The sequence below is a fragment of the Terrapene carolina genome, unplaced genomic scaffold (genome assembly GCF_002925995.2).
Source record: "Terrapene carolina triunguis isolate 2854851 unplaced genomic scaffold, T_m_triunguis-2.0 Scaffold42, whole genome shotgun sequence".
NCBI lineage: Eukaryota > Metazoa > Chordata > Testudines > Emydidae > Terrapene > Terrapene triunguis.
In genome coordinates, this window is record NW_020664393.1 from 11,900,684 (window position 1) to 11,926,602 (window position 25,919).

The 25,919-nt window shown below is 41.0% G+C and overlaps 1 protein-coding gene across 1 annotated transcript in view; it reads left to right on the top strand.

Annotated features, from left to right (window-relative positions):
• Nucleotides 1-25,919, top strand: part of ASCC3 (activating signal cointegrator 1 complex subunit 3) — a 447,702-nt gene that overhangs the window by 117,282 nt on the left and 304,501 nt on the right. Inside the window, 1 exon segment of the mRNA XM_029912229.1 lies at nucleotides 15,992-16,156. Within this exon segment, the coding sequence (XP_029768089.1) occupies nucleotides 15,992-16,156 (165 nt within the window).

Here is a 25,919-nt window from a genome sequence, read left to right on the forward strand (position 1 = left end):
AGTTAATCCCACCCTTATTCTAGTTTCCCCACTAGCTCTATGGCAAATAATTGAAGTCTTTTGGTGGTGTAAATACAATAATTAGGCCTTAATGTTCAAAAGTTCATATGTGCTTTTGCATGCACCCCAAACTTAAGATATTTTTGTACATGCATATTTGGGTGCGTTTACACAGCTGATGTGCAAGTCAGGTGCACACACTCTTTAATGATCTTGGAGATGGAACAATATGTTCTACAGCTAGTTAAGGTTAACAGAGACATTTGGGCTGCTCTTTGATAGGGACTGTTAAATTTCACAAAATAACAGCTGCCCTCAACAGGTGATAGTTGGGCTTGATACTCAAGGGAAAAACAACTTCCATTCTAAGTTCAAGGCACATTTCTTCAACCTTGCCTTTTCTAATATAAACATATGGAAAAGTAGGTATTAGTTTTATTTGATAACAGAAAAAAACCCAAAACATTCTACTGCACACATACCTACCCTTGGGAAAAGAATGAGAAAACAAACACATGTCCAATGTTAGTTATGTTGCTTAATGCACTGTTGGAAGGTGCTCAGATACTATAATGACGAGTGTGATATAAAACCTATATACAGTGCAGTACAATAAAACAGGATGTTAACAGTCTTTCAGGTTACTGATTTGTTTTAAATGTACCCTTTTTAGGGGAGTTTGTCAGAAAAGGTGTGGTAAAGTTGCTCCATCAAAACTTGGAGGCTATATATTTCTAGAGTCCTCCTTCATCTGGTTTCAGACCTGGGTATGGACTAAGTCAGTTACTATTAATAGTGATTTCCTCCAGGTAGTGGAGCAGACTAAGATGTTGATGTTGATTTTAATAAATCTATTAATTTTTATATCTTTTGATTTATAAAAGATTATTAACCTCCAGTAGGGACTGATACAATGATCCTTCTATTGTTTGTTTCCTCCCCCCCCCCCTTCCTTTGTGAGAGATCCCAGACAGCAGTGTTTTGGCTTATCCTTCATGAGGGATTGTACATAGTCATACAAGCTTCCATTTGTCACAAATTCTGTTCAACATCTATATGAAGCTGCTAGGAAAGATGTTTGGGGCTGACATATCACCAATGTATTCCTGACACACTGAGGAATAAGTCAGCAATAACATTGTTTTAATAGCAAAATGCTGCCCAAATTTATCAATATCCTTAGAAGAATAATGCATTGGCAGGACTAAAATCTGTATTTGCCTGAATAGATAGAACTTCAGAATCTTGACTTATACTGAAGAGCACAAGTTGGTAATTTTATTTTCTGCAGAGTCAAGCAAAAATATCTTAGGGAATATGAGTTCATATTCCCTTATTAAGTTAATATATAGCTCTCATGGCTTTTCTAATTCACTTTAGAGCGACCATATCTGAGCCACTTAGACCATAATTTCCTTGAAAAAAGAACAGAAGGAATGTGATGCCTTTGACCCCAATGAATAAAAGATGCAAACTATGAATTTTACAACTGATTCATTAAGAAGACTTTTTGCCAAATATTCCCAAGTTATCAAGAGGCTGGGAAAAATGTAATGTAAAAAACTACTTTTCATATCTTGTATTGAGAGTTCACAGTTGCAGAAAAAACATTGGAGATGAGCATTGGCATCAACATGAACAGAAGATGAGTAGCTGTGCCATTTGTTTATGTTCAGGTGGAGAAAGTTCTCCAAAATGGGTTCCTCTGAATTTTCATCTTGTGTTTCAATCCTTTGGAATTTTCAATACTTGTGATGTACATACTGCCTTGCTAAACTGTTCCTTTTCTAACCAGAGCTTTTATCCAGGCTCTCAATGTAATCATCTAGGCTTATTTTCTTGGGCATTTTTTCAGTCTGCATGTGGGAATTGCAGCTCTTCTGGGTGGACGTATGATCTCATAGCTGCTTTGACATTGAATCTGTGGCTCCCTAATATCCTCTGCTCATAGTAATGCTGAGCTCGCCATGCTGACCAAACAGGAAATTAAATTCAAAAGTTCCCGGGGCTTTTCCTGGGTACTTGGCTAGTGCATTGGAGTTGAAAGTGCTGGCCAGAGTGGTCACATAGCTCCCGGAGGCCAATACCGTTGAATTGCACAACGCTGCGTAGGCACTACCCCAAATTCGACCCAAGGTCGATTTTAAAGCTACTCCCCTTACCAGGGAGGAGTACAGCAGTCGATTTTAAGACCCCTTTAGGTCGACGGAACGGGGTTGGTTGTTAGGTCGATTTTACAAGCAATGTGGCTAAACGCGGCTAAATTTGACCTAACCTCGTAGTGTAGACCAGGGCTTAGTTATATGTTTTGGCTACCTAGCTTACATACCCATTGTTCCAGAAAGGTCTGAGCTGAATGTGAGGAGAGTGATTAGTCCTCATTCTAAATCCAAGTAGATTATAGTTTGAAATTTCATTTTTCAGGATAATCGTTGTTTTCCTACTGTCCTAATGATTCACAACCTACAAAAAGGAATATTTCCTTCTTTTTGTTGTTGCGGCTGGAAAGACATTATTTTATTATAAACCAAAATGGTTCCCTTTGTTTGGATTTTAGAGGTGTGTTTACATGGTGCCAAACCTGAGACTATGAACTTATAGTCAAACAGTGTTGAATAATCTTTCTGTGTGCATTTTCCATACAAGCTTAAAGCTGGAAGCTTTGCCTCCTGCCCCCAACAAGGAAATACATCTCTGTGTGGTGAATAATTTTGTACATAAAAATGCACTGTTGTATTTATCTCTACTTTCAAGAGCCAGACTTTATATTATACTTTGGGATGGTAGTTACCTAAGCAGGTATCCATTTGCTGCAGTATTGAGGAACGTGTCAGCCTACCTGTGCAGTCCAGCAAATGTTGTTACACAGTATTCAGGTGTGTTGGTGTGGTTACATTGCAGCTTTGGAGGCATTTGATTCTCAGAGGGGTTCAAGCTTCAGGGCTCTGGCGATAGGAATGTTATTTCTTATGCCTACCCTGTAATGCGGACTAGCAGGACAGGGGGAGAATATGAGCTAAATCTTTGGTGCTTACAGTTTTCTGGAAATCTCAGAAACAATGTGGATATCTGGGTTTACAGGCATTAGAGTCCACCAAGCCCACATAAGGGTAGGAGAACAGCAAACGGGTCGCCACTTGGCTTCGGGGCTGAAGTTGTCCATCCTCAGTGGTTTGGGAGAAGGGCATCTTGTGGGACCAGTTCCAGCTGCTTCTGGGCTACCTGATGGGTGAATCACATACATGTTATTCTTTTAGGGGAGAGCAATCTTAGAGTTTGTGCTGGAGTGAATTTGAGAGTCAGAATTTAGCAGGAATGTATGTTGGATTACAGTTATTGCTGGATATCAAATGTGCTTTGGTCTAAACTGATCATAAGGTCTTGCTTGTGTGGATCAGGCCTTGAAGGTTGTGAACTGAAATGTCACCAGAGTCATCTTGGACACTGGCAGTGTGGTGATCACATACACGAAAATCTGGGATGATGTTCCTGAGATTTACATGAAAGATGAGCACATTTGTCAGACATGGGAATTGATATGTTGTTGGAAGACCTTAGAGATGGGATTGATGGGAGGCAGAAATTAGCTACTGAGGTGGAGGTTGTGACCAAGCTGTTTACTGCCACCCTGTGTGACTGATGTCAAAGGGGCCAGCTCCCAGAGGTAGACATGAAACTCAGAAGGATAACTGATTGACCCTACTAGCCTGGAGGAAGAAGGAGAGTCCCTACGTTTTTGCAAACTGAAGTACCTTTCACATTTCTCATTCTCTGTCATAGGGGAAGGGTTAGAGGATTCAGAGGTGGGCTGAATGTTAGGGATTAGTCTGAAGAGGGTCCAGCATGAATATTGATTATTTGGTATGGAGGCCATCTAACACTAGACTGAACCAAAATAAAAATAAATGCCTGATTTTTGGCAGGGAGATGGGGGGAAGTGGGGTGTTAGTCCTTCACCCCCATTAAATTTAAAAGATCATTAAGTTGTGGTCTTCCACTTATATATCTATCCCCTTGTCTGTGTTTCATTGTTTTGCATGTCCTGATCAAGTTTCAAACCCAGCTGTTTGGGACAGATAGGGAGCCCTGGGACAAAAGACAAAAAATGAAGATGATTTTGTCCAAAATGACAGTTGTCTGTGTGGTGCTTTTTCTTATAATCTCTGGCACAACTGAAATCTAAGACCACTGGGGTCCTAAGTATTTTCACACCTTCAGGTCTGCGACCATTTTTTCCTCCATGAGTTTTATTAGCCCTAGTCTGCCAAAATTCTGAGGTTGTTTCTCTGGTTAGGAAAGCAGGTGAAAGATAGATGCCTGCCAAGAGACTACAGTTTGTGGATTGACTATCAGGATATTACTGTTCTGAGCAGTTGTTGCTGTCCTGGAGCATAAGCATGTTATATCTATGAATGCTGAGCTCCATCTTGTTTATCAAGAGACAAAAGGCTGATTTGGTTCTGAGTATTTCAGGTTTCAGCTTTGCTCCTGAACTAAATTTAACTGAAAGTTTTAAAACATTTCCATTTTATGGTCATTTGTATTAGTATCAAATTGCCACACGCTCCTAAACTCGGTAAGCAAGACCTTTTACATAATTCTGATATCCATGTGTATCTGCTTTGTACATTTCCCAATGGGCAAGTTAAATCTGGAATGGTTCCTAATAATAATTGGAACACTGCTGGAAAAAAAAATTACATGGGCAGAGAGAAATGTAAGTTGACAGTAAAAATATTGACAGTTAACCCATTTCTATTCAGCCATGCCCTAATATGAAAGCCAGATTGAAATGTCTTGCTTGAGTTCCAATTCATTAAGTAAATGTGACACTTTATTTTCTCGCCATTTCAGTGCTGAGAGAAATGAAGTGGTGAAATAGTGATATAAATGAATGCACTTCTCATTGTGCTGATAACTGAAGTCAAAGGATATCAGAGAATGCACAAGAAAGACATTTTAAGATTCAGTTTGAATTTTTGCAAAGGATAAGTAGCACAGCTTTCTGATGACTCAAAATTTAGAGTTTATAATTTAATGGATGAAACATGTCATTGTCCCTGAAAGTTAATTATAAGAGAAATGCCAGTGCAGCATTTAAAACTAATTATGAGGTGAATAGTAAGAGTGCTTGTTTATTATTTTAATTGAAAAGAGTAATCTTTAGTTTTAACATTTGCTAGTAGTCAACATTTTTATTTCCACTTGTATTTTTAATTAGCATTTTATATTTTTGAATTTAATTTAAAGTTTAGTAGACTTACTGTTTCAGAAACAGGCCACAGAAAGTTTTTTTTTTTTCCAGAGGGATTTTTATCATAACATTGCTTGCTACTTTCAAAATAAATCTAAGAAATAATCACAATTGCTGGCAAGACATTTGCCGGAGGTCTCCCAGCTTCCTTAAATATGACTATATCTTATGTAGTTTTTTTATTTGGGTCATTAGTTAGCCATTATTTTAAAATAAGATTCAAAGACATAAAAGAGCATTGTAGTGCGTGGTGAATTTTTAGACATATTTCAAAAACAGGAAAAGAAAGAATAGACATCTGTTTATAATTAAAATTTCTGATAGCAAGACTATGGCTTAAAAATTAGTGTGATCTCAACAGTACCAATTTAACTTTAGCAAATTAGTTAAGTAGCTTGCATTTGTAGTATTTCACACCTTAACATTTTTAATATGCATTGCTAAATATATTTCATCACAGTTTGCTAATTAATGTTATATGGAAATACAGCTGCTAATTTTTGTGGTTGACATGGCTCATTTCAAAGTGATAACAGCTGCATCTGAAGTAGTGTCACAATTTAGTTAATAAATTATAGTTGTACATTTCTCCACCTTGAATTACAGTGGAGGTCCTTAAAGTCCACATTTACAACTGCTAGCACAAAGTAGTATCTGAATAATAAATAAATAATTCTAAACATAATATCTATGCTTAGATATTATTGTATGGTAAATGTTGGAATAGCACAGACTTTCTTGTGTCATATGACCCTTCAGAATCCGTTTTAGAATAACTAGCAATTGATAAAACCTAGTGTACTCCAAAGGCAAATAACATTGCACTGGAACAATATCTGGAGGTGCTCTAGGGATAACTGTCTCTGGGAAACATGGCTAAGTAGTACAGGGATTGGCAACCTTTGGCATGCGGCTCACCAGTGTAAGCACTCTGGCTGGCCGGGCCGGTTTGTTTACCTGCCACATCCACAGGTTTGGTCGATCGCTACTCACACTCTCCGCGGTTCGCCGTCCCAGGGCAATGAGGAATGCGGGAAGCGGCACGGGCCGAGGGATGTGCTGGCCGCCGCATCCTACAGCCCCCATTGGCCTGCGGACGCGGCAGCCCCAAACCTGTGGACGCGGCAGGTAAACAAACCGGCCTGGCCCGCCAGGGTGCTTACCCTGGCGAGCCGCGTGCCAAAGGTTGCTGATCCCTGAAGTAGTATCAGGAGAGAGGGAGGGAAAGAGTGAAGATTTTCAAAAGTGGCTAGTGATTTTGGGGTGTCTAGCTTGAGAAATGTTAAAGAGGCCTGATTTTCAGAGATGCTGAGTCCTTGCCCTCTTGAAACCCAGGCCACTTTAAAATGGCTCAGGTTAAGCAGTCATGGCAGAGGTGCTTAATGATTTCTTTGTTTCAGTTTTCACCAAGAAGGTTGGTTGCGATTGGACATCTAACATAGTGAATGCCAGTGAAAATGAGGTAGGATCAGAGTCTAAAATAGGGAAAGAACAAGTCAAAAATTACTTAGACAAGTTAGATATCTTCAAATCACCAGGGCCTGATGAAATACATCCTAGAATACTCAAGTTGCTGACTGAGGAGATATCTGAGCCATTAGCAATTATCTTTGAAAAGTCATGGAAGACAGGAGACATTCCAGAAGACTGGAAAAGGGCAAATATAGTGCCCATCTATAAAAAGAGAAATAAGGACAACCCGGGGAACTACAGACCAGTCAGCTTAACTTCTGTATCTGGAAGGATAATGGAACAAATAATTAAGCAATCAATTTGCAAAAACTAGTGATTTTTGGTGCCTCAGTTTATCATAGAATCATAGAACTGGAAGGGACTTTGAAAGGTCATCTAGTCCAGTCCCCTGCACTCAAGGCAGGACTAAGTATTATCTAGACCATCCCTGACAGGTGTTTGTCCAACCTGCTCTTAAAAATCCCCAATGATGGAGATTCCACAACCACTCTGACAGGAAGTTTTTCCTAATGTCCAACCTAAACCGCCCTTGCTGCAATTTAAGCCCATTGCTTCTTGTCCTATCCTCAGAGGTTAAGAACAATAATTTTTCTCCCTCCTCCTTATAACAACCTTTTATGTACTTGAAAACTGTTATCATGTCCCTCTCAGTCTTCTCTTCTCCAACCTAAAGAACCCCAATTTTTTTCAATCTTCCGTTATAGGTCTTGTTTTCTAGACCTTTCATCATTTTTGTTGCTGTTCTCTGGACTTTCTCCAATTTGTCCACATCCTTCCTGAAATGTGATGTGCAGAACTGGACACAGTACAGCAGTTGAGGCCTAATCAGCATGGAGTAGTGCGAAACAATTACTTTTCATGTCTTGCTTACAATACTACTGCTAATACATCCCAGAAGGATGTTCTTTTTTTTTTTGCAACAGCGTTACACTGTTGACTCATATTTAGCTTGTGGTCCACTATGACCCCCAGATCTCTTTCCGCAGTACTCCTTCCTAGGCAGTTTGTGTATGTGCAACTGATTGTTCCTTCCTAAGTGGAGTACTTTTGCATTTGTCCTTATTGAATTTCATCCTATTTACTTTAGACCATTTCTCCAATTTGTCCAGAGCATTTTGAATTTTAATCCTATCCTCCAAAGCACTTGCAACCTCTCCCAGCTTATTATCGTCCACAAACTTTATAAGTGTGTACTCTATGCCATTTTTGAAATAATTGATGAAGATATGGAACAGAACCAGTACTGATCCTTGCAGGACCCCAATCATTATGCCCTTCCAGCATGACTGTGAACCACTGATAACTACTCTCTGGGAACAGTTTTCCAACCAATTTTGCACCCACCTTATAGTTGGTCCATCTAGGTTGTACAATAACTCCTCACTTAACATCCTCCCGGTTAACGTTGTTTCAAAGTTGCGTTGCTACTCCATTAGGGAACATGCTCGTTTAAAGTTGTGCAATGCTCCCTTATAACATTGTTTGGTTGCCTGCTCTGTCCACTGCTTGTAAGATTCTGCGGAAGAGCAGTGACTTTACAAGGGAGCATTGCACAAGTTCCTCTTCTCCACTTCCTCCCCCTCCCTCTCAGCACTTCCCCCATCGCCAAACAGCTGTTTGGCAGCGCTTAGGACTTTCTGGGCGGGGAGGGGGAGAAGTGGAGACACAGCGCTTCCCCGCTGCTTGCCCTTCCTCCCAGAAAGTCCTAAGCATAAAGTGCTGGGAGGGAGGGGGAGGAGCGGGGAAGCACCGCATCTCTGCTCCTGTCCCTCCCTCCCAGAAAGTCCTATGTGCCGCCTAGGATTTTTGGAGGGGGCAGGGGTGGAGCGGGGATGCAGCATGCTCTGGAGAGAAGGTGGAGTGGGGTTGGGAAGAGGTGGGCCTGGAGTGGAGCGGAGACAGGAAGAGGCGGGCCAGGAGCAGCCCGTGGCAAAGTTGGCGCCTGTTCTTCTCCGGGGAAGCTGCTGCTGCGAAGGTGCTTCCTAGCGTCCTTGCCTGCAGCAGGCTCTGCCTGTGTGAGGTAAGCCAGGGGCACTTCCCAACCACAGTACAATACAGTACAATACAGTATATAATGCCTTTTGTCTGCCCCCCAAACCTAACCCCCCGCATTAACATTAAATCTTATGGGAAAATTGGATTCGTTTAACATTTTCACTTAAGGTTGCATTTTTCAGGAACATAATTACAATGTTAAGTGAGGAGTTACTGTATTTCCCTAGTTTGTTTATGAGAGGGTCACGTGAGACAGTATCAAAAGCTTTAGTAAAGTCAACCTATACATGTCTACCGCTTCCCCCAATCCACACGGCTTGTTACCCTGTCGGAGAAAGCTATCAAGTTGGTTTGACATGATTTGTTTTTGACAAATCCATGCTGACTGTTACTTATCACCTTATTATCTTCTACATGTTTTGTTGATTTAATTTAAATTTAATGGAAGGATAATCAAGAACAGGTCAGTAACCAAGGTTTTCAAAAGAGCAGACTTTGAAAATTTAAGGGAAGTAGGCAGTGAGATCATCTGGATTGACTTAAATGTGGAGGAGGCTTGGAATTTCTTTAAGTTAAAGATGCAAGGACTATCCGTATTTTGCATCCCAAGGAAGAGGGAAAAACATGTAGGGAAGGGCTCCTTCTAACTGGAAGAATAACCACTTCAAAAAGGATATTAGGAGTAAACAGAGGGCCTACAAAAAATGGAAGAAGGTATTTATCTGCAAAGAAAGCTATAGCTTGGAGACCAGAAATTGTTGGGATAAAGTGAGAATTGCCAAAAGTCAAGCTGAGTTGCATCTAACAAAGGATATTAAAAAAAAAAAAAAAGAGAGAGAGAGAGAACACGAAGAAAAGAAGTGAGGATGCTAAGCAGCAAGGATGGGGTAGAGATTTAGGATAATCTGGGTATGGCTCAGAAAGTAAATAAATACTTTCCTCAGTTAAGGATGCTAATGTCAAACATGGGGGGTAAAAATAGGAGAATGTATGAGAATGAGTGTATAAAAATGGAAATGACTACATCTGTCGTGGAAATAAAACTCAGAGCTTAATGTGCTCCAATTGGAGGTACCAGATAATCTCCATCCCAGAATATTGAAAGAACTGATGCATGAAATTGCAAAACTGGTAGAAAGGATTTTTAATATATTTATCAAGTTGTGGATAGTACTGTATGATTGGGGAATAGTAAACATAGTACTTATATTTAATAAAGGTGGGGGGAAAGGATCCAGGCAACTACAGACCCATTAGTATGACCTGAATTGTATGCAAAGCTTTAGAACAAATTCTGAAGGAAAGAATAACTAAGGGAATGGAGGTAATTGGAAAACGGGATAAAATGCAACATGGGTTTCCCAAAAACAGATTGTGCAAAACTAACCTGATATCTTTCTTTGATAAGATAACTGGTTTTTTTTTTAGCTAAGGGACATGGAGTAGATCTATTCTATCTGAACTTTAGTAAAGCACTTGATATAGTACTATATGGGAAATTATTAGGTAAACTGGAGAAGAATGGGATTAGTATAGGAATTGTAAAGTGGATAAGGAACTGAATAATGTGGAGACAATGGGTTGTGCTGAAAGGAGAACTGTTGAGTTGGAGGAAGGTTACTAACGGACTTCCTCAATGATCAGCCTTGGGACTGATATTATTTAATATTTTCATTAACAGTCTTGGCACAAAAAAGAAGGTGTGTGCTAATGAAATATGCTGATGACTCAAAGTTGGGGGCATCATCAATACAAAGAAGAATCGGAGTATAACCAGGACTAACTGGATGACCTTGAGGACTGGAAAAATAGAAGTGGGATGAAATTTAATAATATAAATGCATTCCTAGCACACCATGGGCTCTTGCTTTGTTGACTCAAAGTTTGTGGATCCCCTGTAGTCCTACACAATAAGCCATGCTTTGAAGTTAACTTTCTCATCTGAAGTTCTAAGGCTTCAGTCCTGATGGGCCATCTAGTTAGAGACATACATAATACATTTAGTTACAGACATCAAGACAATTAGTTTCCATGAACAATGTGACAGCCAGGAACAATACTTCATTAGCTAATATGCAGTTTACACATCAAATAAATTCACATCTAAACCCTAAACATCCTTTGACCTAGGGTCAATAAAGTAGAAAGATAGTAATCACAGGAAACAGATAGGTGAAGACAATAACCTTATCATGTTACTAGTTTTCATGCATTTAAAGCAAATGTAATTACCGGGCACATGCCATATACAGATAATGTGATAACATTCCCTTTTGTTCTATTCTAACAAATGAATTGGTACACTTAACACTTCCTTGAGGTTGTGATCTGAGCTGGCTAGCTGTCAGCACCACAACTAGCATGTGCAACAGTTGAGAATGGCCCGTGGTTATACAGGAGGTCATGCTAGATGATAATGGTCCTTTCTAGTCATATACACATGCAAAAATGGGTGAAAAAACAGACTCCAATGAGAAACTGCAGAATTGGAATTAATTTGCAAACTGGACACCATTAAATTAGGCTTGAATAAAGACTGGGAGTGGATGGCTCATTACACAAAGTAAAAACTATTTCCCCATGCTAATTTTTCCCCCTATTGTTGCTCACGCCTTCTTGTCAACTGTTGGAAATGGGCCATCCTGATTATCACTACAAAAGTTTTTCTCCTGCTGATAATAGCCCACCTTAATTGATTACTCTCGTTATAGTTGGTATGGCAACACCCATTTTTTCATAAATGTATTCTCTATCTCATAATCCATGAGAATATCAAATAGAACTGGATCCAAGACAGATCCGATGAAGTGGGTTTTAGCCCACAAAAGCTTATGCTCAAATAAATTTGTTAGTCTCTAAGGTGCCACAAGTACTCAATAATTTTTATAGCTTTCCTAGCTGAGTAGGGGGGTTGAAAGGAAGAATGTATTATGAGAGCTGGGGAAAGATATTCAAGAAGCTGTGGAAGAAAGAGGTGAGGGGAAATTGGGAAGAACAATCTCTGAAGCAGACCCCAACATTTTGGGAAGAGGGAACAAAATTATTGTGGATCCCAGCCCTGCTTAATCTTAATCTACCCTTACAAGTCTCTCTGAAAAAAACATTAGCGAGTAATGAGAATATTTGGTATATCTTCCTTGTTTGTATCTAGGAAGTGGAGTACTAATTTTTAATAATAGTAAGCAGGCTATTTCTTCCGTTACTGTAGGATATTTCAGTTATTATAAAAGTGGACAAGACTGAACCTGGCATTCTGTCACAGGAAAAATCTTGCAAACAGGGCCGGCTCGAGGCACCAGCCTGGCAAGCAGGTGCTTGGGGCGGCCGCTCCGGAGAGGGGTGGCAGGTCCAGCTATTCAGCGGCAATTCGGCGGACGGTCCCTCACTCCCGCTCGGAGCGGAGGACCTTCCGCCGGATTGCCGCTGCACTATCGCGATCACGACTTAGGGTTAATTCTAATTTCTGGTGTGAAGCACTAAAGTGAATGTGGCTTTTTTTCCCCCCAGTTCAAAATTGAGAAGGATTGTTTTGCTATATGTACTGAAAAATTGTTAATATTTTTTTTATTTAGATGTAAATAAATGAAAGTGTCCTTAAAAGTTCATCTTCTGTTTTTACTATAGCTACATTTAATAATATCAAACTCAAACTAGAATGACTCGGTATCCACTCTCCAAACATATCTCTTTGAGAAAACCATGTATTCAAAGAGGATTCAGCTTTTAATCATAGATTGATTTCATAACTTGCAGATAAATGTTTCACAAACATATGATGTATTCATAATATATGATACCCATTTTTATTGCAAGCTATTATGCGAATTCTTGGTCGTTTGAGACTGGCAAGAGGGTATGGATCTTACCTTCTAGATCACTGGCGGAAATCTGGCCCACATCAGTAGTAAGCGAAAACAATCCCCAGCTACTCAGTGGCATATATAAAATAATTAGTGGTGTCAGTCCAGTTCTTAGAGGACAAGTGTATACATTACTAAAACCCCATCACAAATTGACAATCTTATTAACCGTCATAGCAAAGGGAGCAAATTTCAAATACACTGCAGACTGAATTATCCTCTATTTGAGAGAATCCTTCCTGGTTACGGGCAAGATGGAAAAATGGTCACTTCTATCTATTTTCTATCACTAAATAGCAATACAATCACTAATAAAAAAAATTCTGAGCCTGTGTTAATACTGTAAAGTTAATCAAAGAATCCTTATGCCCCATTGTTCATTAAAACAAGAAGAGCAGTCTTAACTTTATTCATATGATTTATAGAGCAAAACTTTCTAGTTTCTTAACTCTTGTAATACAGTCTCAATGAAATAGCCAGGCCTGAACTGTAATTATTCTCTTTAGTTTACAAGTTGCTTTTCAAATATAATGGTATTACTGTAAGCTTTATTTCAGTAGTTAAAAGTTGCTTTTCTACTGAACCTAAAGAAAGAGAGGCAGGTAAGGTTTCTACATGTCCTTGAAGTCTGAGATTTATGACTATCAGGGCAGTGATTTAGCACATCATTTATAAGGATAAAAATAAACAACAAATGACTGTCCTGAACTCACAGTAGGGTGACCAGGTGTCCAGTTTTTGACCAGAACACCTGGTCGAAAAGGGACCCTGGCAGCTCCAGTCAGCACCGCTGACCGAGCCATTAAAAGTCCAGTTGCTGGTGCTACTGGGCTAAGGCATGCTAGTCCCTACCTGCCCTAAGGCACCGGGCTGCACTCCAGAAGCAACCAGCCGGTCTGGGACCCAGGTGGGACATCAAGCTGGTTTTGGAAAAACTGTCTTTAGCCACTGGTCACAGCTCCTGAAGGAAAATCTCGTGCAGGGGCCAAGCCCAACTGGATCCGCTAGAGGAGCCACAGTTGGTGAATAGAGGAGCTGCAACCCAGAGGTCCAGATCTGAGTGGTTGAACAGTGGGGTTCTACATTGGAGAGAAGTAAAGGAAGAAAATCCTGTCACCTGAGGAGTACTCTCAAGAGGGGCTGCAAAGGGGTCTGAAGTGCCCTGTGACAGGTGGTGAAAATTGGAAGCATGCTAGTATTTTATTTATCACTTGTATCATTCACTGAGGGCATGTCTACACTACGAGAGTAGTTCGATTTTACTTAAAGCGAATTTGTGGAACCGATATTACAAAGTCGAACGTGTGTATCCACACTAAGGACAGTAATTCAACTTTGTGAGTCCATACTAACGGGGCAAGCGTCGACATTGGAAGCGGTGCACTATGGGTAGCTATCCCACAGTTCCCGCAGTCCCCGCTGCCCATTGGAATTGTGTGTCGAGCCCCCAATGCCTGCTGGGGCAAAAAAATGTGTCGAGGGTGGTTTTGGGTAACTGTCGTCATTCAACCCTCACTCCCGCACTCCCCCGCCCCCACCACGTGGCTGTAAACCGCTAGTTACAGTTATTTAAAGGAACAGGCAATCAGTCCCCATACTAAAATTCCCCTAATTCAAAGCAGGTCACCATGAGTGATATCACTCTGATGAGGATTATGGAGACAGAGAAAGACCGCATGCTGCGTGAATGCCAGCAAACACCAGGGCCGTATGCCGCCATGCTTTGCCAGGCAATGATACCGGAGTACCTGCTGCTAGCCTGGCGCGGAAAAGTTTCCTACCATGGAGGAGGCAATAAGGCCGCTCTCCCCAGGAACCTGATGCAAAGGCTTTCAAATTACCTCCAGGAGAGCTTCGTGGAGATGTCCCAGGAGGATTTCTACTCTATCCCCAGACATGTTAACAGACTTTTCCAGTAGCTGCACTGGCAAGGACTAAAAAGTTAAGCGCCTAGGGCAAACTAATCATTAAAAATCCATTGCTAACATACCATGCCTATTCTATTCAAAATAGATGTTTACAACACTTACCTACTGATCCTTCCCCTGATTCACGGTCCGGGTAGCCGCCTTGGGAGCGTTGGTAGGGGATCTCTGTGAGGGTGATGAAGAGATCCTGGCTGTCGGGGAAATCAGCGTTGAAAGCGCTGTCGACTGCCTCGTCCTCCTCATCGCCTTCCTCATCTTCCCCGTCCATGAACAGCTCCGAGGAAGTGGCCGTCAACAATACCCCATCATCAGAGTCCACGGACAGTGGTGGGGCAGTGGTGGCGGCCGCACCTAGAATGGAATGCAGTGCCTCGTAGAAACGGGATGTCTGGGGCTGGGATCCGGAGCGTCCGTTTGACTTTGGTCTTCTGGTACGCTTGTCTCAGCTCCTTGATTTTCACGCAGCACTGCGTTGCATCCTGGCTGTATCCTCTCTCTGTCATGGCTTTTGAGATCTTCTCGTAGATCTTCGCATTCCGTCTTTTTGATCGCAGCTCCGAAAGCACGGACTCATCGCCCTACACAGCGATCAGATCCAAGACTTCCCGATCAGTCCTGGGGCCCTCTTTCGATTCAGCGATTGCATGGTCACCTCTGCTGGATAGCTCTGCATCGTTTCCAGTGCTGCTGAGCTTGCCACGATATCCAAACAGGAAATGTATTCAAACTGGCCAGACAGGAAAGGGAATTCAAATTTTCCCGGGGCTTTTCCTGTGTTGGCTGGTCAGAGCATCCGAGCTCGGACTGCTGTCCAGAGCGTCAACAGAGTGGTGCACTGTGGGATAGCTCCCGGAGCTATTAGCGTCGAATTCCGTCCACACTAACCCTAATTCGACATGGCCATGTCGAATTTAGCGCTACTCCCCTCGTCGGGGAGGAGTACAGAAATCGATTTAAAGAGACCTCTATGTCAAACTAAATAGCTTCGTTGTGTGGACGGGTGCAGGGTTAATTCGAATTAACGCTGCTAAATTCGACATACCGTCCTAGTGTAGACCAGGCCTGAGACATAGTGTATGTCTAAAGTGCAGTTAGACGCCCGTGCCCGCTGACTTGGGCTTGCACGGCTCAGGCTAAAGGGCTGGTTAATTGCAGTATAGATATTCGGGCTGGGACTGGAGCCTGGGCTCTGGGACCCTGTGAAAGGGGAGGGTCTTAGAGCTCAGGCTTCAGCCCGAGCCTGAACATCTGCACCTCAATTAAACAGCCTGTTAGCCCAAGCCCTGCAAACCCGAGTCAGCTGGCACAGGCCAGCCCCGGGTTTTTAATTGCAGTGTATGCATACTCTTAGTCTCCTAAGTCACTTAAATGCTTTTGAAAATTTCACCCGTAGTGTTAGATCGCTTGAATTGTTGGTTTTGGATGTAGTTGGCACGGATTTTCCTTTGTGGATGCTTAGGATTCTTTTTCCTGTTTGACAGATGCTCGTGACCACTCCAGAGAAATGGGATGTAGTGACAAGAAAGAGTGTTGGGGATGTAGCACTCTCTCAACTTGTAAAGCTCCTGATTCTTGATGAAGTGCATCTGTTGCATGAAGACAGAGGACCAGTGCTAGAGAGTTTAGTGGCACGCACCTTACGTCAGGTAAGAGTAAGAATCTTCACATTGACTTTCAGAAATAATTCAAGAATAAATAGAATTCAGAGGTAAGAAATCAAGTATTTTAAAATATTACCTTATGGTACTTTGGCAGCATGTAATTCTTTTAGTTGTAATAAATACTACAGTACAAAGGAAGCAGATGTATATTTCATTTTTGTCTAGCAATGTGACTTCCCTAATCGTATCATATTAAATGACTGGGAAAGGATGTCAAAAATTATATCATGTAAATTTTATTTGTACTACTTTTGGCTACCAGTGTAAGGGGAAAATCAGAGTGTTTTTCATAATTAAATAAATATTATATGTGAATAACATTTTTAGAATTAATGCTTCATTAATGAATTATTAGTGTCTTAGTTTAGCCAGAACTATGAATGGAAACTTACATTTTACTGGGATTTTTCAATACGAAGCGAAATATGCTGATATGATACTGTTTGTGGCAAAGCATGAATGCAAAGTAGTAGATTGAAACTAAGAAGATTTATAGTACTGCTGGAAAAGCATTATCTAAAGGAGTAGTAGAAACAAAATATTATGTGATACTCTGGTATTTTCTAAATATCAGAGGGGTGTGTAGCAGAGGGGGGAAGGAGGGAATGGAGAGCATAGAAAAATACCAGATTCTCATGATCCATTACAAACAGAAGAGGTTCAGAGATGGACAATGAATATGATTAGAGCCATGGGATAGGATTCCATATGAAGAGAGATTCGAAATTTAGGACTGTTCAATTTAGAGAGGAAGTGAATAAGAAGGACATGATAAAGTAATGAATGATATAAAGATGATAAAATGGAGTTCCTATTTATCCTTTTTATAATACAAGAACAAGGGTACCTACAATGAAATTATCTGTCAAAACAATTAAAATAGATAAAAGGAAATATTGTTGTGCTCAACACATTGATCTGTGGGGTCAAAAAAGGATTAGACATTTCTTTGAACAATTAGCGCATTCACAAGTACACTGTATAGGACAACTGTTTAAGAAGGACTTATAAACTCTCACGCTTCGTGGCTGAAGTCAACCATTAACTAGCAGGGGCTAAAAAGAAACTTCCTTATAGGCAGGTTATTCCATAAGAGCCAACTGAATGTTGCTTGCATGTTCTTCTGAAATATCTGTTTCTGCTCACTGAGGGACAGGATACTGGACCAAATCGACCACTGGTTGGATCTAATATGGTAATACTGATATTCCTGTGTAAATGCAATATAATTATTACCATTGCTACTGCTGCTACAAAATGTTGGAAAACTCTACTTTGTGCTAAGATCCCTTGTCTTAATACAGCTTTAACCTTCCAAATCAGTGGATTTTTGATGAGTTCTGTGCAATTTTGCGTACAGTTTTTTTTCTTTTGAGGGAGGTATTGTTTGTTATCCCAGATGTCTTATGAAAAGGACCAGATATTCTAGTGTTGATTTCTCTATTTCTACTGTAGAAGATCAGCATCTACATACTCTTTTGTTCCTATGAGACTTGCAGCATCATTTTTTCATAGCACAAAGATATTTTGTTTCAAATTGATATCACTGGAATTTTAAGACAATCAAAACTGAACTTGAATCACTGTTGGACTTCAGCTCATTTTGTGTCCAGTAAATATGCAATTAAATAACCCTCCCTCCTCCCCCCCGCCCAAAAAACAAACAAACAGAAAGGAAAACTCTTAAACCAAAAACAAACAGAAGAACACACCACCAACCACCATAGTTCAGCAGAAATTGTAGCATCAGAAATGGAGCCCTCATGAATTGCCACTTGCTTTCATAATGGCAAGAAGAAGGAAAGAATGGAGAGTACTGCAAATCTTTATAACAGAATTTGCAAAATTGTGGGGAAGGGAAGAGAAATGAATATCAAAATATTGAGATAGAAGGAAACCTCACTATGATAGACACATTCCAGAAGAGAAGGATAATCAACAGAGAAAACAAAACTGTGTAAACAGAACTGTTTTTAAAAGATTGGAAGGTAAGCGGTAGAACCAAAAAAAGATCAAAACATTTAAGAATAATGAGCCCTCCAGAGGTGAAGGACAAACAAGCTGCATCTGTTTTGAACAATAGCTGCCTAATATTCTTAAAATGGAAGCAAAAATTTGTGAGTTTGCAATCTGCTTTTTATAAAATTAAAGAATTCATTGCTGCATGAGGAGCTACAAAGGAAGAAATGCCTATTGTTTCCATTTATATTTTGCTTTAGACACATTAAAGCAGGTTACTGCCATTGACTTCCTTTTGGTCAGGATTTCACCCTAAAAATTATAGAATAGTTGTCTCAAGACAATCATATATCTCTTATGCCAAAACTCTGTTTTATTTAAAACAAACATAAAAAAGACTGGCTTTTTAAGAAAGAGAGACTGATGTGGACTTGAAAACAATGAGACAAGAAGCCAATATGGAACCTGCAACTTTATTAACTATCAGGGACGTTTCTCCTCCCCACAACACATGCACAAACACACACACACTCTGTCTCTGTCTGTCTCTCTCAGATTACCAGCAGGGCCATTCCAGTGCAGGGCACTAAAGACCCAGGGTTCTACAAACTTGTGGATGATATGAAGGCAGTGCCTCCTCTACACCTCCAGACCTGGGACCCAGAGTACCAGCCCTACTTTCCTTCACGCAGGAAGTAAGAGAGATGAGATGACAGGAGCCATGTGCTGTGTGACAGATGGATGCATGCCTCCTCACTATGCGATGTCATGCTCTGGGCCCATGCCCACACAGCATATTGGAGAAATATAGTCTAGACAAACTGTGACTGAAAACATCCCTGTATTCACACCCTAGACGCTATTGTACTAATCCTTATACAAAATATGCCTTGTAAGGTATAATTTGAAAATTAAGAACTCACTGGTCAATAATATCATGGTGAAATGTATGTAGCAACATTATATGTAAAGTTATTAAATCCCCTTGTATGACGATCTTATCACATGTTCAAAACCACACAGTCCTGCCCAGGCAGAAGTGTCCTGAATGAAGAAATCTGTGTTTACCTCAATTTACATATAAGCAATAAACAGGGTTCTCATGTCAGCGGGGAGAGGAGATGGTAGGAGACAAAGCAAATTTGCATTTCATCAAACACAAGTGAGAAGAACAAACATGGAGCCTCCTTCTCAACCAGACTCCATTTCACCTTTCTTACTGTGGGAATAAAACTTTGCTTTGAGCTGTAATTCTTGGGAGAATCCACTTCAAAGTTAACTGGACTATAAAAGAAAAGGGCAGAAAACCCCAAATTCATAAGAACATAAGAAGGGCCGTACCAGGTCAGACCAAAGGTCCATCTAGCCCAGTATCCTGTCTGCCGACAGTGGCCAATGCCAGGTGCCCCAGAGGGAGTGAACCTAACAGGCAATGATCAAGTGATCTCTCTCCTGCCATCCATCTCCACCCTCTGACAGACAGAGGCTAGGGACACCATTCCTTACCCGTCCTGGCTAATAGCCATTAATGGACTTAACCACCATGAATTTATCCAGTTCTCTTTTAAACTCTGTTATAGTCCTAGCCTTCACAACCTCCTCAGGTAAGGAGTTCCACAAGTTGACTGTGCGCTGCGTGAAGAAGAACTTCCTTTTATTTGTTTTAAACCTGCTGCCTATTAATTTCATTTGATGACCCCTAGTTCTTGTATTATGGGAATAAGTAAATAACTTTTCCTTATCCACTTTCTCCACATCACTCATGATTTTATATACCTCTGTCATATCCCCCCTTAGTCTCCTCTTTTCCAAGCTGAAGAGTCCTAGCCTCTTTAATCTCTCCTCATATGGGACCCGTTCCAAACCCTCTTTGACATAAGAAGACAAAGGAACCAGCCCTTTGACTTCAGGGGGACATTCTGATCTGAGAATTTGGTTAGACATGTTGCTGGGTACATGTGGTAAGGATTTTACTTTGAACAAAGTCTATCTTAAGTTTTAGCTACCAGACAGCATTTTATCTTTTTTTCTCATGTAATCATTTCTGACTTTAATTCTGATACTTGAATTCACTTAAAATCCTATCTTCTTTTGTTGTTAAACTTGTGGCTCACAATTGAGCTGGAAGGGCACATCAAGTGGGGTCTTTCCGAGATCTGTCTTGGGTCCAGTTCTGTTTGATATTCTCATGGATTATGAGATAGAGAATACATTTACGAAGTTTGCAGATGATACCAAGCTCGGAGGAGTTGCAGGTGTTTACAGGATTAAAATTTAAAATGATCTTGAAAAAACAGAGAAATGGTCTGACAAATCCTAAGCACTACACTTAGGAAGGAATAATCAGTTGCACAAATACAAAATGAGAAATGACTGCCTAGGAAGGAGTACTGCAGAAAAGGATCTGGGAGTTATAGTGGATTACAAACAAAATATGGGTCAACAGTATAATACTGTTTGGGGGTGACCCTGCCAGCAGGTAGGGGATCTTGGGGGACAACTATTGCACTGGTGGGGTGCAAAATAAACTTTATTAAGAAAATGCAAAAACAGGGAAAATTCAATAGTGAGGGGTATGGGGTTTGTTAAGGTAGACAATTGGGGAGGGGTTTCTTTTAGTAAATGGGATAGGGGGTTTCAGTAGTGGGGTACAATACAGTTGGGTACAATACAGTTGGTAACCAATTAACACTGAAGTATAAATGTAACAGGTAGCTAACAGTTTCTATGTAAAGGGTGTCTCACAGCAGCATATAACCAACTAACAGTTATGGGTAAAATGTGTTAAATAACCAACAACTCTAGGTAAAAATATGTCACAGTGGTGTAAATGTAAAATGTGAGGTGTGTTAGAAAGGAAAAGGGTAACCAATGGGAGTTTATGCTAGACTTCAGTAATACAATTGAGGTTTGGCAGCAGTAGGAGCGGGGTGAGCACGTGGGGGAAGGGATTAAAAGAGAGAGAGAGAGAGAAAGGCAGTGGTAGAGGAATGAGGTTGGAGGATGGGGGAAGAGGAGCACGTGGTGGAGCAGAGACCAAAGGCAGAGGCGCTGCGGAGGGAGATTTAAACTCAGGGAGACACAGAGAGCAGACAGGCTGCAAGTTTAAACAGCAGAGAGACTGCAACGAATGACTGGGGAGCTCGGGGGGAGACACGGGCAAGCTCGGGGGGGGATAGCGGGAAGACAGACTTAACCACAATTATACAGAACACAGCAAAATCTTATCTATGATCTAACTTAACCAAGACTACACAAATTAGCAAGTAACAGAACACAATGCAACAATTTTTTAAACCTAACTTACAGAGCACAATACAAACAATTTTTTAACCCTAACTTAACCACAGCTATGCAAAATGAAATTACAACTTATCTGGACTAAGAACCTGATTCTAATAGGTACACCTTACACTCCCTGCCACTTCTTTGATCGGGAGGGGGAGCAGTTCCAGAGGGCAGAGTAGTGTGTGCCCAGGGTACAACCCGGGTGTGGGGGGGGTTAACTAGTGGTGGCTGCAGCAGTGGGGTGGCTGCAAGCCGGCAGCCCAGGATACAGTCCAGGAAGGCACAGCCTAGTAGCGGCACAGGCTTATTTCTAGCAGCAAAGGCGCTGCGGAGCCAGAAACAGATTACAGATACAGACCAAGGAGTTAGCTTGAGTCTGTCTGCTGGGGAAACAAGGCCAGCAGCTAGGATGGGAAGTTTGCAAGAGGGAGTTCTTACCATTCCCCAGGACAGCAGCAAGCACAGAGACAGGAACGGCAGTAGCATCGGAGGATGGAGAGAGGACTCCATTCGCTTACAATAATCAGGAGATCTCCAGGCACAAATTCGTTGTTCGTGGGAGGAGAGTTTAAAAATGGGGGTACGGTCAAAAACAAACGAGAGCGGGGAGAGGGCCCCCCAAAGTCCCCTAGCTGATCAGACCAGGTGGCAAAGCAAGGACCTTCTCCGAGGTCTGATCAGAAAATGTCCGGCTTTAAAGGCAAACTCAGGCAGTTTCCCACCAGTACTTTTGATTGGCTCCTCTTGATACAGGGGAGGAGAGAAGGCAGGGAAAGGCTGCAGGTAAGCATAGGCATGCCTGGGCATGTTCTGAGCCACAGGTATGACTCATATGCTTAATTAGTTGGCCACTTCAGGTCTTGCATTTCTGGGCAGCGCCCCCCACACCGAGCCCGGGTCTGAACAAAGGAACCAAACAAAGAAGGAAGAAGCCCCCTCCCTAGGCAGAGCAATGGCTCCAGTTAGTCTGTACAAGCCATTCCTATGAATAGGGCTGTGACTTTAGTTAGCACAATGGCCGGGAGGGGCTGCCACACAGGACAAACAGAAAGGAGAGGGGAAAAAAGGAATGCAGCAGGGGGACAGCTGTAACAGACAGGGGGAAGAAAGCAAACATAATTCTGGGATGTATTAGCAATACACACAAGTAATTCCTCCACTCTACTCAGCAGTGGAGTATTGTGTCCAGTTTGGGCACTACACTTCAGGAAAGATATGGACAAATTGGAGAAAGTTCAGAGGAGAGTAAATGATTAAAGATCTAGCAAATATGACCTAGGAGGAAAGATTGAAAAAAATGGATTTGTTTAGTCTGGAGAAGAGAAGACTGAGGGGGGACATAACAGTCTTCAAGTACATAAACGTTTGTTATAAAGAAAAGGGTGATAAATTGTTCTCCTTAACCAATGGGGACAGGGCAAGAAGTAATGGAATTAAATTGCAGCAAGGGAGATATAGGTTAGACATTTGGAAAAACATCCTAAATGTAAGAGTAATTAAGCACTGGAACAAATTGCCTAGGGAGGTTGTGGAATCTCCATCAGTGGAGGTTTAAAAGAACAGGTTAGATAAACACCAGTCAGGATTGCCTAGATGATATTTAGTCCCACCTCAGAGCAGGGGACTGGGCTAGATAACCTACTGACGTTCTTTCCAGTCCTACTGTTGTATGATTACAAGGACCTCCAATTGGTCTCTTTTTGACCTCCCAACTGCACTGGAACCTGCCACCGAGGAGCAGTAATCAGCTTACACATCTACCTGAATCCTGACAGGCAGCTAGAAAGGCATCCACCTGCTGCCTGAGGTCTTTTTTTGTTTGTTTGTTTTTAATCACCCCATGTTGGATAGCTGTACTCCATCCTGTCAAAACAGTTCTTCATCTTCATCACTCAGGGGGTTGGACTAGATGACCTCCTGAGGTCGCTTCCAACCCTGATATTCTATGATTCTATGATTCAGTTAATATAATCAAACTATAAATGTTGAATAAAGTCGGTGGCAATATACAACTTTGTCTTGCTCTTCTCTTGTTCTCTATTAGATTTTCATTTCCATCTCTCATTTATAATTGCCTTCTGATTCCAATATAACTGTGTTATTATTGGGAGTTTATAATAGTGTTTATCTTGCACTTTCCACACTTGAAACCATATTGTTCTTTGCTTATTTCCTTTTCAAACTTCCCTTGTATGTGGTCTTGAACAACTCGCAAAAGTACCTTAGAGGCATATGACACTAGGCTGAGTGTTCTGTAGTTGTTACAATCCATAGCATTTGACTTTTGGAAGGATGTAGATACACAGTGAAGTTGTAAAGTCTTCTGGTGATTTGCTTGTCTCCAAATATCATCTTTGTTACCTCTGACAGGCCTTTCAGGCCTTCATCCCCTATGGTTTTTAACAATTCAGCTGGTATTCCAATGCAACCTAGTGCTTTTTCATTCAGAAGTCTTTTTTTATTGCTGACATAACTTCATCCATTATTGGAATGCTTACTTTATTAATCTCTGATTGAGGGTTTTTCAGGGCTATCATCACCATATAGTTCTTTGATGTTGTCTCACTGTCTCTCATTCTTACCTTTTAGGGTCTTTAAAATACTGTCAATTTTTGTCCTAATGGGTCATATAATCGCCTTTCTTCTGTAACTGAAGGCTCTTATCTTTTGATACAGCTCACTTAATTTGTTCTTTGTCCATCTGTTCAACTTCTTTGCATTCTAATTCAACCATTCAGATTTCACAAATCTCCATTTATTCTTAATCATTTTATTAATCTTCAATATTCCTCTTTTTCTGTTCTCAATCTGTGCTTTTACTTTCTTTGTTTCATCCATAAGAGCAATGATTAATTTGTCATCCATGGGCTTTTTTTAGTTATTTACTTCTTTCTTATATATTTATCTGAAGCTTTGATAGCATCTTTCAAATGTTCCCAAGTCAATTTATCTTTATTTTCATTAATGATCCATGACACTTCTTGTGAGTGAGTTTGTATCTCATGATTCCTCAGAGCTTCAGTGTTCCATCTTAGTAGCATTTGGGTTTCTGTAACTTTTTCAGTTTGATATTCAGTCTTATTAATACCAGTCTATTTTCTGATCTATAATGTGCACTTGGCATAACTTTAACTTTCCTAACACCATTTCTGTATCCAAGGTACATTGTGATTTAAAAAAGAATATTTGATTTTTACATCCCTCTTGCTGATTTTCATGTATGCCTGATGCTTTTTTGTTGAAAATAAATATTACAAATAATGAGGTCCTATTTCTTACAAAATTATATGAATATTTCTCCTCTGTCATTTCTTTCACCGAGGCCAAATGGGCCAACTGCCACAGATAGTTTTTACCTTCCTACTTTTGTGTTCCAGTCTCCCATAAGATTTACCACTCTTTCTTTCTTTTCACCACTGATTTCCATTACTACTTCAATGTTTTCATAGAATTTGTCAACAGTTCTGGGGAGATAAATTTACTCTCCATATGAGAAATCACTGTACCCCCTTTTGTTGTAACATACTTCCCAGTTTCCCAATTCACTTCCAACCTTGCCTGGTTGATCTTGGCAGGTCTGGCAATTCCTCACCAAACCCATCTTGGAAGCATCTCTAAACAAAGACAAATCCAGGGAAAAGAGCTGAAATGAGGCTGACATCTCTCTTTATTCTGATGATCAAATTAACCCTATTCCTATATCTAAATCATTCTCCCCCAGGTGAATAATGAGGAATGAGTAGAGTGCCATAGAGTGAAGGGTCACTCACTGTTCCCACAGTCTGTCCCTCCTTCCCTGTCCTCTTAGGCAGCCAAATCGGGGAAGCCAACTGGAGGTCCCCCACATTTGTCAAATGCCCTTTTGTGAACCCAGTGAATAATACTAAGACCACATTTCCAGATAGCTATAGGTCAGGCTTTTCTTCTGGATCCTGAAGAAGAACAAACAGTAGCATGTTCAGCTGTGAAAATTCCAGTTCAAATGTTATTACCTTGAGGAGGCTGAATCTAAGGGCTGGTCTACACTGCTGCGCTAGTTCGGCGGCTGGGGATCGAACTTCCTGGTTCGATTCATCGCGTCTGGTCTGGACGCGATAAATCGAACCAGGAAGTGATGCCCGTCGACTGCGGTACTCCAGCTCAACGAGAGGAGTACCGCGGAGTCGACGGGGAGCCTGCCTGCCGCGTGTGGACCGCGTCTGAACCGCGGTAAGTTCGAAGTAAGGTATGTCGAATTCAGCTACGTTATTCACGTAACTGAATTTGCATACCTTACTTCGATTTGGGGGGTAAGTGTAGACCAAGCCTAAGACCTAAAGACTTGTGATTGCAAGTGTCCAATATCATGTATCTCATCTGCTGCCTTTCATAACATTGCAGATGATGTAGCTGCCCCTGTTCTAAATGAACAGGAGTCAGTCTTTTGAAGGCAAACTGAGAAATTTGACTTTTCTTCAACACTGCTATGAACTGAAACATATTCTAAAAAAATCTCATCTTC